The sequence below is a fragment of the Letharia lupina genome (assembly GCF_014066315.1).
Source record: "Letharia lupina isolate WasteWater1 chromosome Unknown contig_5, whole genome shotgun sequence".
NCBI classification, from domain to species: Eukaryota; Fungi; Ascomycota; class Lecanoromycetes; order Lecanorales; family Parmeliaceae; genus Letharia; species Letharia lupina.
The window spans coordinates 970,429-982,223 of record NW_023502974.1 but is presented as its reverse complement, the minus strand read 5'-3'; the positions used below and the strand labels follow the sequence as shown (position 1 = coordinate 982,223).

The following is an 11,795-nucleotide window of genomic DNA, read 5'->3' as shown; positions in this document are numbered from 1 at the left end:
TCAAGGCTCCTCTATCATATTAACAGGTAGTCCCAGCCCTTCTGCTGCATCACGTCCCGCCAGTGGACGTCCTGTCTTTCTCCCGCATCATCCGCTTGGCGCCATACTTCCTGAAGCAGGCGCACCATTCGGCCGAAGCTCCCAAAATCTGCATGCTCACCGAGGCTTGCGATCCGATCCGCAAAGGCAAAGCGAAATGGTGAATTAGGAGTGCTCATGGATCCACCGATCAAGAGTGGCCAAACGAGCGAGCGATCGAACCCATCGGGTCCAGCGGGGATGAACTCAAGTACTCCTGTTAACCTAGCCACGAGACCTTGCATGGATTCACTGTGTCTTGAAGACTCAGGTATTAAAGAACAGGCGTAGATGCGCGCGGCGAGTAGGTACATTGCGGTCATGTTCTTTGAAAGTTGCCTCGGACGAATGGCACCAGTTTGTGTGGAGGCATGCTCAAACTCTGCGCGTCCTAATTCTGAATGTTCTATGGTATCCAGATATTTTCCAAGCGAGGCGACGAGCGAGCAGATTTGGAAGTGATCAAGTTGGCCGGTGATTTTGAGCGAGTCGAGACAGGCAATCTCCGAGATGATGTACATAACCTTGTCCTCGCAGCCCATAAGCTCGGATAATCCGGAGGTAAGGTTTCCCTCATTCCTCCCACGGTATGTGGCTGCAAATTGAGGGCATCCTCCTAGCATAGTCGCGCCTAGAATGTCGATCCATGAGGTGAGTGTCATATTGAATGGCGGACGCGGGGTTTCATCGTCGACCGGTTCAAAATTGTGCTGCAAATGGAGCCTTTTCACACAGTCAGAAGCCGCCTGGAAATGCTGGTGCCATGGTATATCCGCTAAATCATCCCCTGGTCTACCAACAGTACATTGGAAAAATATCATGCCCAAACTTGCTTCCAGGATCTGCTCATGGTCAGTGTCAGTGTTACGTTTGCATGCCTCGCATATTTCGAAAATAGATGCGCCGCGATGCTTCATGATATCGAGTTCAAGTTGCTCGCTTTGCACTCGCTGGACGGACTTGAGATGGCTTGCAGAAATGCTCAAAGCGCAATGCAGGTAGGCCTTGTTCGACTCAAGAGCACGCAAGATGATCTCTGATCTTGCTGAGCCATGCTGATTGACCTCATGGACCGGGAAAATGAGCCTCAGAACGTTTTCGATAAAGTGGTCCAGCAATGGCCTGTCGCAATCCTCGACATCGATCCGCACTGACTGCGAAATTTGCGGCGTGTCATACCCGAAGTCAAAATCCAACGCCTCCTCAGCTCCAAAAATGTTTTCATTCCCGTAAATTTCATCGTGTACCCAGGCATGCTCTTCCGGAAAAGGTGTCATACCGGCTGTGACTGGGGGTGGATGATATGTGCTGAAGCTCGACGTTGAGGAGTCTTTCCGAGTGGGAACGTCGTTGACGTACATTTGGCTCTCGGTCTTGATGTCAACCTCATACGGTGGTGGGAGGAAACCCTGGTAGTGTGAATTCGCATCGTAAGGAGGGGAAAGGACATTGTTGTACATGTCGAATTGATCGTGGATTGGCTGTTGGCTGAAGTCGTATCCGGGGGAGTAGGGAGAGTCAACGGATGGGGCGCGTGTATGTGGATTTCCTGAATAGGACGCTGATGTTGGCAGGGAGTATGATAATCCTGGAGGAGTGTCCGCACCCATGGAGCCATGTGTCGCTTTCTCCGACACCTTGGTCCGCTTGATGACCGACTTGATGTGCTCTTTCTGCTTCTTCCGCAGAGTATTGTCATTCCACCATAACGGTCGTTTGTATTCGCACTGGAGGCCTAAGTTCCTACAAGCTTTGCAACAATTTTGGCCTTCGTCGCACTTCTTCCTTCGCAGGCGGCATGTGTAGCATCCTAAGTCCGGGGTTAGTCGGTTGACGGAAGGACAGAAGTTTTAGGTACATACCTGAGCGCGATCTTCTATGCATTTTGCTGGCTGCAGCGCTCTTGGCCGGCGATTGCTTAGGCGCAACCATCTGCGCAGACTTGGCAGTCTGCCCTGCTGCTCTTGGTGACATGGGCAAGCTTCTCGTCAGGAGGTATTGTGTCGTGAGCTGTCAAGATCTTATGGATATGGGTGCAGATGCGAAATCAAGGCGACAAGTGGGAAGGCGCAGAGCAAGACCGGTATGCTATTGTTATGAGTAGTATTAAAGGGTAGGAGCCTGACCAGCTGGCTCCAAGATATGATGATGACGGGGTGGGAGAACAATAGTTCCACGGTCTGCTGCAGGAGTCCTTGAAGTGAAGACTCGGACTTGATATGGAGTTATATGTAGACATAATTAGAGTAGGGAAAAGGCTTTCCAACTTTCTAGGGTAGGAAGCCACTGTTCTAAAAATGAACATGTGCTTCTGGATGAGGCCCCGCGATACCCAGCCAGAATACCGGCCAGATAGTGAGGCTAGCACGATGGAAAGCCTGCCCAACGATTGGTATGATGGAATGAAATTGACACAAACGCTAACGAGCTTGGAGCTTCCACAGGAAAAGAGGGGTAATTTGCTATTTTTGCTTCTTACGAAGCGCCCAAAGCTCATAGGATCCTGGTCGTCAATCATCATAAAGCTCCATTCATGGTTAGGATCATGCAGTCATACATATCGACCCCTAGCTTCACAATCGGCAGCGGGGCGGGTCGAAGAAGCTTTCGAAATTATCGAATCGCTGCAAGCCTCGTCAAGCTGTTCTAAAGCTACTGCATGTGATTCAGAAGTCGTCACATCTGTTCCGTTGCTTCCCCGTATGCGGCCCATAGGGAGGCAAGGGAGGAATTTGCTTTTCTTGTCGAGCAGCCTGCAGAGCAATATTTGCTCGATGCAAGTTTTCACTAGTCTTTTGGTTGTGGAAAGCAGAAAAGACACCGCAAAAATCGGTGAAATTAAAGAGAACGCGGACGCCATGTTCCACGTCCCAACCTCCAGACTCGCAAATGATTGCGAGATCACGAGATTGAGCGTCGGCCAACCATGCACATGCACCATACGGGCGACGCTATTCGATTTGGAGGTGAAGCACCGCAATTCCTTTCCTTCTTGGCAGCATGACAGGCCAGCAGACGTTGAAACTTTTAGCGCTGGCCCTAAGAAACGTGCCGCTCCAGCGCCAAAATGGAAGCTTGAAAAAAGAAAAAAAAACGTTGGTGCGGGGGAGCGAGCTTCGTGATAGGCTCAAGCTAGCAGTAAATTAGGCTGACTTGATGCTTCCATCGCTCGGGAAAAGATATGAAAACGGTCGTATTTGCTAAGAATAACTCATACCTACCAGCTACGATGAGTGATAAGTAGCAAGATCTGCAAAAGAAATGAATCCTTCCTGAAATCATTTTGCTTCATTTCCGACGCTAGCGAAAACGTCCTATGCTGACAACGGCCGCCGTTGGTGGTGGGTCAATTGGCTAGCGTTGAAAAGAATGTCGGCGAATCTTGAATGAGTATCAGCTACCAATGTTACATACTATCATGTGGCTTTTCGCAAAGTTCCGAGGACTTTGAGCAATTGTCCGTGTACTTGAATGCTACTTGTGGAAGAGCCCTGTGGCGATTCGTAGCGACCATGGCTCGTGATATCTAATCAATCGCAAGCCACCTGTAAGAACATCGAAGGACGTTTTATGATGAAGCTCAGGTGACTTGGACTCCCGCAAGGCAAGATTGTGGGAGACCCCTGTGAATCTCCGCTCCACTCAAAGAGGAAGCCACATAGCGAGCATTTTTACTCGTCTTGACAATGTGAATCAGTGGCATCGATACTCCCTATGAGTGGCGGTGAAGACTTCTGATCGACTGAGCACGAAGTAGTAGGTATGAGGATCCCGAACTGATCGCCCGCATGATTTTCTGGTCATGTGAGTAGGGAAGATTGGAAGGGTGGGCAGATATTGGAGCTGACCGTAGATAGGGAATCCAATAAGAATCTTGGTAGGGATGGAAGATCCGAATACGGAGGATGATGTGCGTGATTCATATCGTGCCCAGAAGATGGAGCATGCACGCCATCGATATCACCATCCTGCAAATGCGGGGACAACAATGACCAATGCGCGTTGTCCCTTGCGCCAATGTTTCTTGGGCATCTCCACTCCTGGTTCCCTCCATTTTTTCTACTGCCGAGACATATAGGTAGTCCTGAGTGAAGCCAATTAATGGCACTGAAATGACGACTTCGTTTGACTCTGCAAAGCAGAGCAGAGGCAGAAGAATGGTACCCTTTCCCTTTCCCTTTCCCGTTGCGAGCCGAGCCTGTACTGTGTACTGTGTAGTGGGAGTACTGTGCAGGCTTGTACATAAGCGTAAAGTCTGGTCGTTATTGGCTCGAATGCGGTAGATGCAGCCTTAGTTAAGTAGTAGGGATTTCCTTTCTTTCTGGCGGTTACATGGGGACTTTGTTGGATTTGGTGATGTGGCTAGCAGTAGATGACCATTCATTGGTGGGATACATGTGGCTCGAAATTTAAGCTTTGAGCTTCCTGCACCTCTCTGTTCCTCTTCACACCTCTGAATGCTCAAGGGTGCAGTCGGCGCACAAGATAGCAACGAATAATACCGCCTTATGGTGTTGATCCGACCTGATGGCTTGAAGATGTAGCCCGCTAGTAGAATGTGAGAAGAATTGTGAAACGGAAACCCTTCTCAGAGTACTCCAGCATACAGAGAGGGGAGCTTCCCTATAACCATGTCCAAGCGCCCAATCCCCAAAGACTTTCCTTTTTTTCCTTTCCTCTTTTTCGCTATGCTCTCACTATCGCTGTCGTGCTAGAGTGGTCTGCGAGGGAATGATTGATTCATCCCATGTTCATTACATACATACATACGAACATACACACATTCTCCAATAGTACTGCTTTCTCCAGGAATCGCCCTTCCAAAACTGGTATCAATTGAGTATTTGCGCGATGGTAAGTCATTGACAACAATTGATCCGCTCAATGAGCAGTCTCTGAATATATTAGGCGTTCATGCCAATGGCGCAACCGAGGGGGATTGAAATGTTCCAAAAAGGCAATGTGCAGTCGGTATTCGTCCAGCCATCGGCACCTAGGCCAGTCTCTCAAGCTACGGAGATGTATGATACCGAATTCGAAGAGGATCTGAGTGATTTCGAGGAATACTCGGGCCGCAGAAGCGAGGAATCGGTGGGTACCCAAGACCATCTCAGCTGCTGCATGTCTAACACATTCGTAGTTTGGCAACCGAAGCAACACAACGGTGTCGACTTTTGAAGAGATCCAAACCCCAGCTTTGAATGATTTTGGAGGATTCAATTTCCAATTACAGCTACAGCAAGAAAAACAAGGGCCGACAAAGCCTGTTGAAGGACCTATTGGACCACACCTATTCCGCATTTCGCAAGACTCAACCAGAACACAGGAACATGACATCTATCTTGACTGGTCTCCTGTATTGCCACAAGACCTCAGCGCTGGTCCCAAACCAATACTGACGACAGAACGGCAACAGAAAGTCGAGAAGGCTCCTCACAACAGTGTGCCCCTGCAAGCATGGACACCCCAACAGGTTGGATGTTGGATGACCGCTGCTGGGCTTGAATCGTCACTAGTGCAGAAGTTCCGCATGCATGATATCTCCGGCGCGATACTGAAAGATCTTCAGTTCGGGGATCTCAAAGAGCTTGGAATCGTGTCCTTTGGTCAACGCCATCAACTGTGGGATGCTATACGGAATCTCAGGGGTGGTCTAAGCGTCCCATCAACTCCAGCAGATGACCCATGTTACTCATCCACATCACCCAATACATCGGCAGCGCCACAACAGCCCATTCGACAACGTCGTGCAGATGACTGCTCCAACCCTTCAAGCCCAGACGACGACAAAGCCAAGTCACCAACGGTAGGACGAAGGCGAGCTCGAAGGGCAGTACGACCTGACGATGTCATTTCTCCTGGAGAATCCGCGTCGATCGTGGCCATTGAGCAACTCCTCCCTGAGCCGCATCATTGTTCGAAGGGGGAGAATTGTTCAAAATATAAGAAATACCAGCGCAAGATGGCAAGGTTTGCGAAAGAGTTCCCCATGGAATTGGAGCAGTACCAGGATGCCAATGCTGCTCCCAGCGAAGTCAGCATGCGGCCAATGTCTGAGGCAGTACCTTCTGTCGTTGCATCGTCGGACCTCCTAGGACCAGGTCGCTTGCCTGCACTTCGCCTCGATGAGGATCTCCTCCGCGTTGTCCAAACCCGCGATCCTCAAGAGAATGTCAGGCAGTTCCTCAACTTCCAGCACCTGGACGAGCCTCCCGAGGAATCCTCAACATCTCCGTATGAAATGTTTCCTCCGCTTTCGCCACCAGGACCCACACAAGCACCTCATAGCAACCTGAGCCTGCTTCCCAAGCTGACGATTCCAACAATCCAGCCACAGGATGCCCTTTCTGCTAATCGCACTGCTGTCCCATTACGACAAAATTACACCCCAATCACAGCTTTGTATACGAAGAACGAAAACAATGGCTCTAACATCTTCAGACTTGGCAGTCCGGCTTCCGCAATGGACGTTCCCGTCACAGCGATCCCTCTAGGTCCGATTGAGCGCGACGCTTCTCAGTCCGTACCACCAAGCATGCGACTTGGCGGGGACCCCATCTACCGCTCGAACTCTCGAGCGGACCATCGTCAACAGTTTCGCCAGCAATTTTCACCAGTCGATCGCCGTCAGGCGTTGTCGCCCATTCCCCGCGCACAGACTGCCAATCCTATTGAGCGATCGAGTTCCCATCGTCATCAGCCAAGGTTTGCCATGGCCCCTTTGCGAGAAACGTTTCTTTCTCCCATCGATGGCCAAGACGAATTGACCCCTACAGCCAACGACGTCAACTATGCCGGCTGGATGAAGAAGCGCAAGACGAAAATGCTCCGTCATGAATGGCACGAGAACCACTTCCGTCTCAATGGTACTCGTCTCGCTATGCACCGAGATGAGAAAGTTAACGATGCTCTTGAGTACATCGACGTCGACGAATATGCTGTCGCTTGTTCTTCGCTCGCATCGAACAAGCTCAACGCTGCTTTTAAGTCCCTGAAGCTTAGCAGTAAAAAGAAAGACGGCGATGATCATTCAGCATTTAGCTTCCAACTCGTGCCCGCAGCCGAGAAGAAGGGCATTCTTGGCGCAGCGACTGGAAAGACGCACCACTTCGCCGTCAAGTCTCGCGACGAGCGCATCGACTGGATGCGTGAGCTTATGCTCGCTAAAGCAAGACAGCAGAAGGCTGATGGGTGCGAGATCAACGTCAATGGCAGTATGATCTAGCCAGCCCTCACCCTGGACTTCACACTCCTTCGTTTAAGCTTTAAGGGCGGATCATTCATCATTTCCTGTCATATATTTCTCAGGTCGGGGTGGAATTGTGCATAGCGAGTCACTTACTGGGAGGCAGCTTTTTTTCCTGGGAGGCATAGCGTGAACCTAAAGGTCGATATGATAATGTTTCCGATTGTCAATGTCTACCATTGAATGAGCGCTCCGGATACGCCCCTCACGACACCCTCTCAACATACTTCATAGCTAGGTAGTTAGATGCAATGAAACAACATCTTACCACCTCTACGAAGATTGCGAAGGTGACTGCATCATCAAAGGGAAAGCAAAGATCTGTAGGACGGCAAGAAGATACTTAGCTAGCTCGGCTCCTTTGTTTGTTGGCCAGACCATAGAACTAGCGTGTCTGCTGTCCAGATCGATAGGCACTACCTCCGCTGCAACGGTGGCACATCACATGTGTTTTAATCATTTCCTTCGATCGGGTCTGGCCTGATGGTTGGTGTCGGCGGTGGGGCTTCGAGCGCGAAAAATGGCCTTCGAAAGGGCGACGCGGCTATCAACGAACCGGACGACGGATCTGGAGGCGTGATCTGATACGATTTCGGGAAAGCGATTCATGAAGGTCGATCCGGGCGAACAGGACCGTCGAACGACCTGCTCATTGCGGTACACCACCCGTAGGCTTGACAACAGATCATTGAGACCTCCTGGTTATTCTAAGCCGTGGTCGATCCTCAATGGATGAGAGAGATCCGTATCATACACGTCTGATTACTGGACAATGAGTGTAGAGGCCATGGGAATAGTGGAAAGGTATTACACGCCATGCTGTATTACTCTCATACCCGTAGAGATCACGCAAAACATCCACAGTTTCTAGTGATCTCTTTTCAGCTGGTACCCGTTGGTATATCTTCTCCGCCTCGACCATTTTGCCCTGATGTTTGCAGAGAGCGCTCAATTTGTTGACGATCTTGAGTGTGGATTTATCTCCATGCTTTCTCATATCCATCCAGTGCCCGTTGATACATCTTCTCGGCCGCTGCCAGCTTGTCTTGATCAGCGTAGAGATCGCCTAGATTCTGGAAAGTACCATTAGATCCAGAATATCTAGCCCGGAGTATCTGATTTTCGGGGACATCCGATATCGTATACATCGGTCGGCATGGCGAAACAGTCGCTGCTGTGTGAGCCAGTATACCGTTTCTGAATGACTGGGCGCCGCAAATCCGACGATAATAGAAGCCACTATGTTGATATCCACCTGGTCGCGACTAATCGACTCCGTGCACCAGTCGTGAACCCCCGGATGGATCGAGTGGCACTCGATACTCTTACGCGACTCAGAACACTCTCGGGACCAGCTATTACGGATTCATAAAATATTCTTGTAGGCTCTTAGACTCTCACGTCACATGCGCAGAACCCACGCTATAGTGACGCTTGCGTGAAATGAAGAGTCCCAAGTCAGGGCCATTCCTGCGAATGGTATTTCGGAGTGGCTAATCATTGATCCGAGTCGAGTTGTTAATGCTATTGCAAACGAGGCGAAGAACGATATGGTTCGCGTTGCGCATTCATCATCGCAAAGGCCGCAAGGTGAATTTGCCTTTGAAGATATCGCATCCTGGAGCTTGATTCTGTTGAGCTCTCTATGGCCCTCGTGTTACACTTTGCTTTATTCGGAAAGCCTGTGACACAATGCCTCTGTCCAACCGCCATGGAGACCGCCAAGCAAAGCATGGCCCGCCTTCATGAGAGCTCAATCGCTGTATACGAACAATAGCTACCATGGATTCTTTACTGTGGGGCGATGTCAGCCGCAAGGAGTTGACGGAGAATATCACTCTACTTTGGTTGTTGAACGAGGAGCCTGAACAGCCAGCGGAAAATCCTCTGCCACAACACCTTCTGAAAGAAGCGGGGTCGGCCTCCAGGCAATTAACCATTGAACGTGAACGTGACCTTGTGGACAGCTTAGCTTTCCTGTCGGCCTCGAGTGATGATCCTCGAAAGGTGATGGCGGTCTGTATGGAAGAAAATCAGGACACAGAGAGTTTGACCATCAGAATGGCCACAAACGCAGGTGATCTAGAACCGGTAAAAGAGGGATTCTTAAGAATGGCTACTATATTAGAGCGAGCGGCGGCCAAAGGTGGAGTGCTCCAGCTTCTTGACAACGTCCTAAACTGACTTCTGATATAACAGACAACACAGATGAGAACAGCAGCGCACTTTTTGAAGAGATGATCGCCCTTAATCGCGGCAGAATATATTCTCGACTGAGGTCTAGGCATGCAAAACGATCTAGAAGAAATCATAATAAGCCTCCAATTGTCGTTCAATTAGCCAAGGCCGCCTCGGCATTATCGCCGCTCACCACGACACGACTCGTCCCAAGGGTTGATCTCAAGACTCTCCACTCACAGGTGGAGGAGCTGCAGCGCTTGTTCAGGCAACTGGAAGCTATGACGGAGAAACAAGCGACATCGCAGAAAAGCCACAAGATTCTCATAAGTCTACTGAAGTGTGCTCATTCGCTTGCTTCACAGAACGACCTCAGGAAGCTCTTTGTGAAGGCGAGTTTACCGTTAGCTATTGGCAAACTCGGGCGTTACTATTCCACGTGCAGCTTTCTCATTGTCGCCGCGCGGAGATTATCGATTTTCAGATCCGTCCGAGTGGAGAGCGTTAGGCTACCATTGCCAGCTTCGCCGCCAATATCGATCGCCCAATCTAAATCTACTCTCCCTGGCACCTTAGATCGAATCCTTGAGCCGCAAACGGAGAGATGGACACAAAGATGGGCTAGTTCAATTGCTCCAGCGGAGGCCAAGTTTTGCAGGCAGATGGCCGCATCTCCCAAAACTTACAAGATTCATGCTGAGATTCAACTCCTTTTTTACTACGAAATGCACCCTGAAATCATGCGGCCTAGAGTAATCTGCTCCAGCAAGAGCGCGTGCTTTCTTTGCGACCTGTTCGTTAAGATTCATGCAAAATTCTACGTAGCGAGAACCCATGGAGTACTTTACGACAGATGGATACTACCGGATCAGGGAACCATTCATCTCTTTGGGAAGGGCGTCAAAGACATGACCAGGGTTGTGGAACGATTCAAAGCAACTCTTGAAGACAGAATTAGATTGACTCTACCGCTGCTTAGGATGCCACGCTTCCACCCGAACGAAAGCGTATTAGTAGAGCCCGCTATTTGGACTCCGTCGGCCGTTTCTCTGGCTTCCAACACCGCTTCACAAGTCATCTCAGCAATGCTTAACTCAGAGGCATGTCTCAAAAACCAACCAGACACGATGGGTGACATCGAAGCATTCAGGAGTGGTCCAACCACTTCCACGAACGCAGATCTGGCTGCCGTTGGAAGATGCTGGAGCTCAACCGATCGGACGTTGTCCGGGCCAAAGCTAGGAAACGGCGGGTGCTCTGATCTTTTGACTTCTGCGTCAAGCATAGATATGCCGGCAAGGGATCCCGAGGGTTCGTTGGAGCCCAGAGGCCGACAAGATGGAATCATCAATAGTGATATCAGGCAGGCAAGCCCTACGTCACCATACCTCTTTGATAGGCCAACATACGTATCTTCCAAGTCACCCAGATCCATCCCTCGGGATGGATCTGTATCCAAACTTCCCGTAGGAGACAAAGCACAGTGGGACTTCACCGATCACAATAACCCAAGATCTAGTGCATCCGTTCAAAGCTTAGACCTTTCGAGGCCAATAATGTATCCTGACGCTGTCGCACCAAAGTACGAGCCTCTTACTCAAGGAACGTGGATTGAAAGAGAATTGCCAACAGGTGGACCACCCGTGAAACTAAGCACAAAACTCATCCATATCACTCTGTCCAGGGACTGGGCTGGGATGACTCACAAATCAGCTACTACAGAAGGCCAACAGAATTTACAGGAAAGCTTGGGATCGGAAGGGGTTTATCTGGTGAAGGTCAAATGGCTGGGACCTGAAGAAGAACCTAAAAGAAGCAGCGAGCAAAGGACGAACATTGTAGATCTGGATGAGATGGATGAGACTCTAGAGGAGACGTTGAGCCACGGAGCAGCGAGTTCATCTACGGAACTGTACATTTATCGTCGGAATGACATGATTGCCATCAAATTCATCCTGAAAGAATAGGACATGGCCCTTTTGGAGCTGGCTTAATGCCGTCAATACCGCGATTTGAATATCAGCAGCGTGATTCAATTTCTATTGGTGCGAGGCCAACAATTATCGTCGACGCCTTAAATCGTCGAATCTCGCATGTCAATCCAACCGGAAACTGGTTTCGTCGCGATCATGACTGAAGTATGTATCCGGCGGCGCTCGTGCTGGACTCCTTGAGGTTACGCGTCTACTTCGTCCTTACTGCTGGAGAGCAAAGAACTGCCTTCGGTTCCCAGCCTCGCCAATCCTTAACGTGAAGAGTTTTGACAAACGGGAGCAGAGATCACGGTAAGCAG

General features: G+C 50.0%; 3 protein-coding genes across 3 annotated transcripts; 2 read left to right on the top strand and 1 right to left on the bottom strand.

The window, feature by feature from the left end:
• Positions 1-14: 14 nt before the first annotated feature.
• Positions 15-2,052, bottom strand: HO133_008547 (uncharacterized protein; the record flags this gene model as incomplete). Its single annotated transcript, XM_037299413.1, has 2 exons — positions 15-1,813; positions 1,941-2,052. 2 exons carry the CDS (start codon positions 2,050-2,052, stop codon positions 15-17), a joined length of 1,911 nt encoding a protein of 636 aa, XP_037155414.1.
• Positions 2,053-4,929: 2,877 nt separating this feature from the next.
• On the top strand, positions 4,930-7,303 carry HO133_008546 (uncharacterized protein; the record flags this gene model as incomplete). The annotated part of the gene is made up of 3 exons (XM_037299412.1): positions 4,930-4,932; positions 4,987-5,169; positions 5,219-7,303. 3 exons carry the CDS (start codon positions 4,930-4,932, stop codon positions 7,301-7,303), a joined length of 2,271 nt encoding a protein of 756 aa, XP_037155413.1.
• Positions 7,304-9,106: 1,803 nt separating this feature from the next.
• Positions 9,107-11,469, top strand: HO133_008545 (uncharacterized protein; the record flags this gene model as incomplete). Its single annotated transcript, XM_037299411.1, has 2 exons — positions 9,107-9,470; positions 9,524-11,469. 2 exons carry the CDS (start codon positions 9,107-9,109, stop codon positions 11,467-11,469), a joined length of 2,310 nt encoding a protein of 769 aa, XP_037155412.1.
• Between the last annotated feature and the right edge of the window lie 326 nt (positions 11,470-11,795).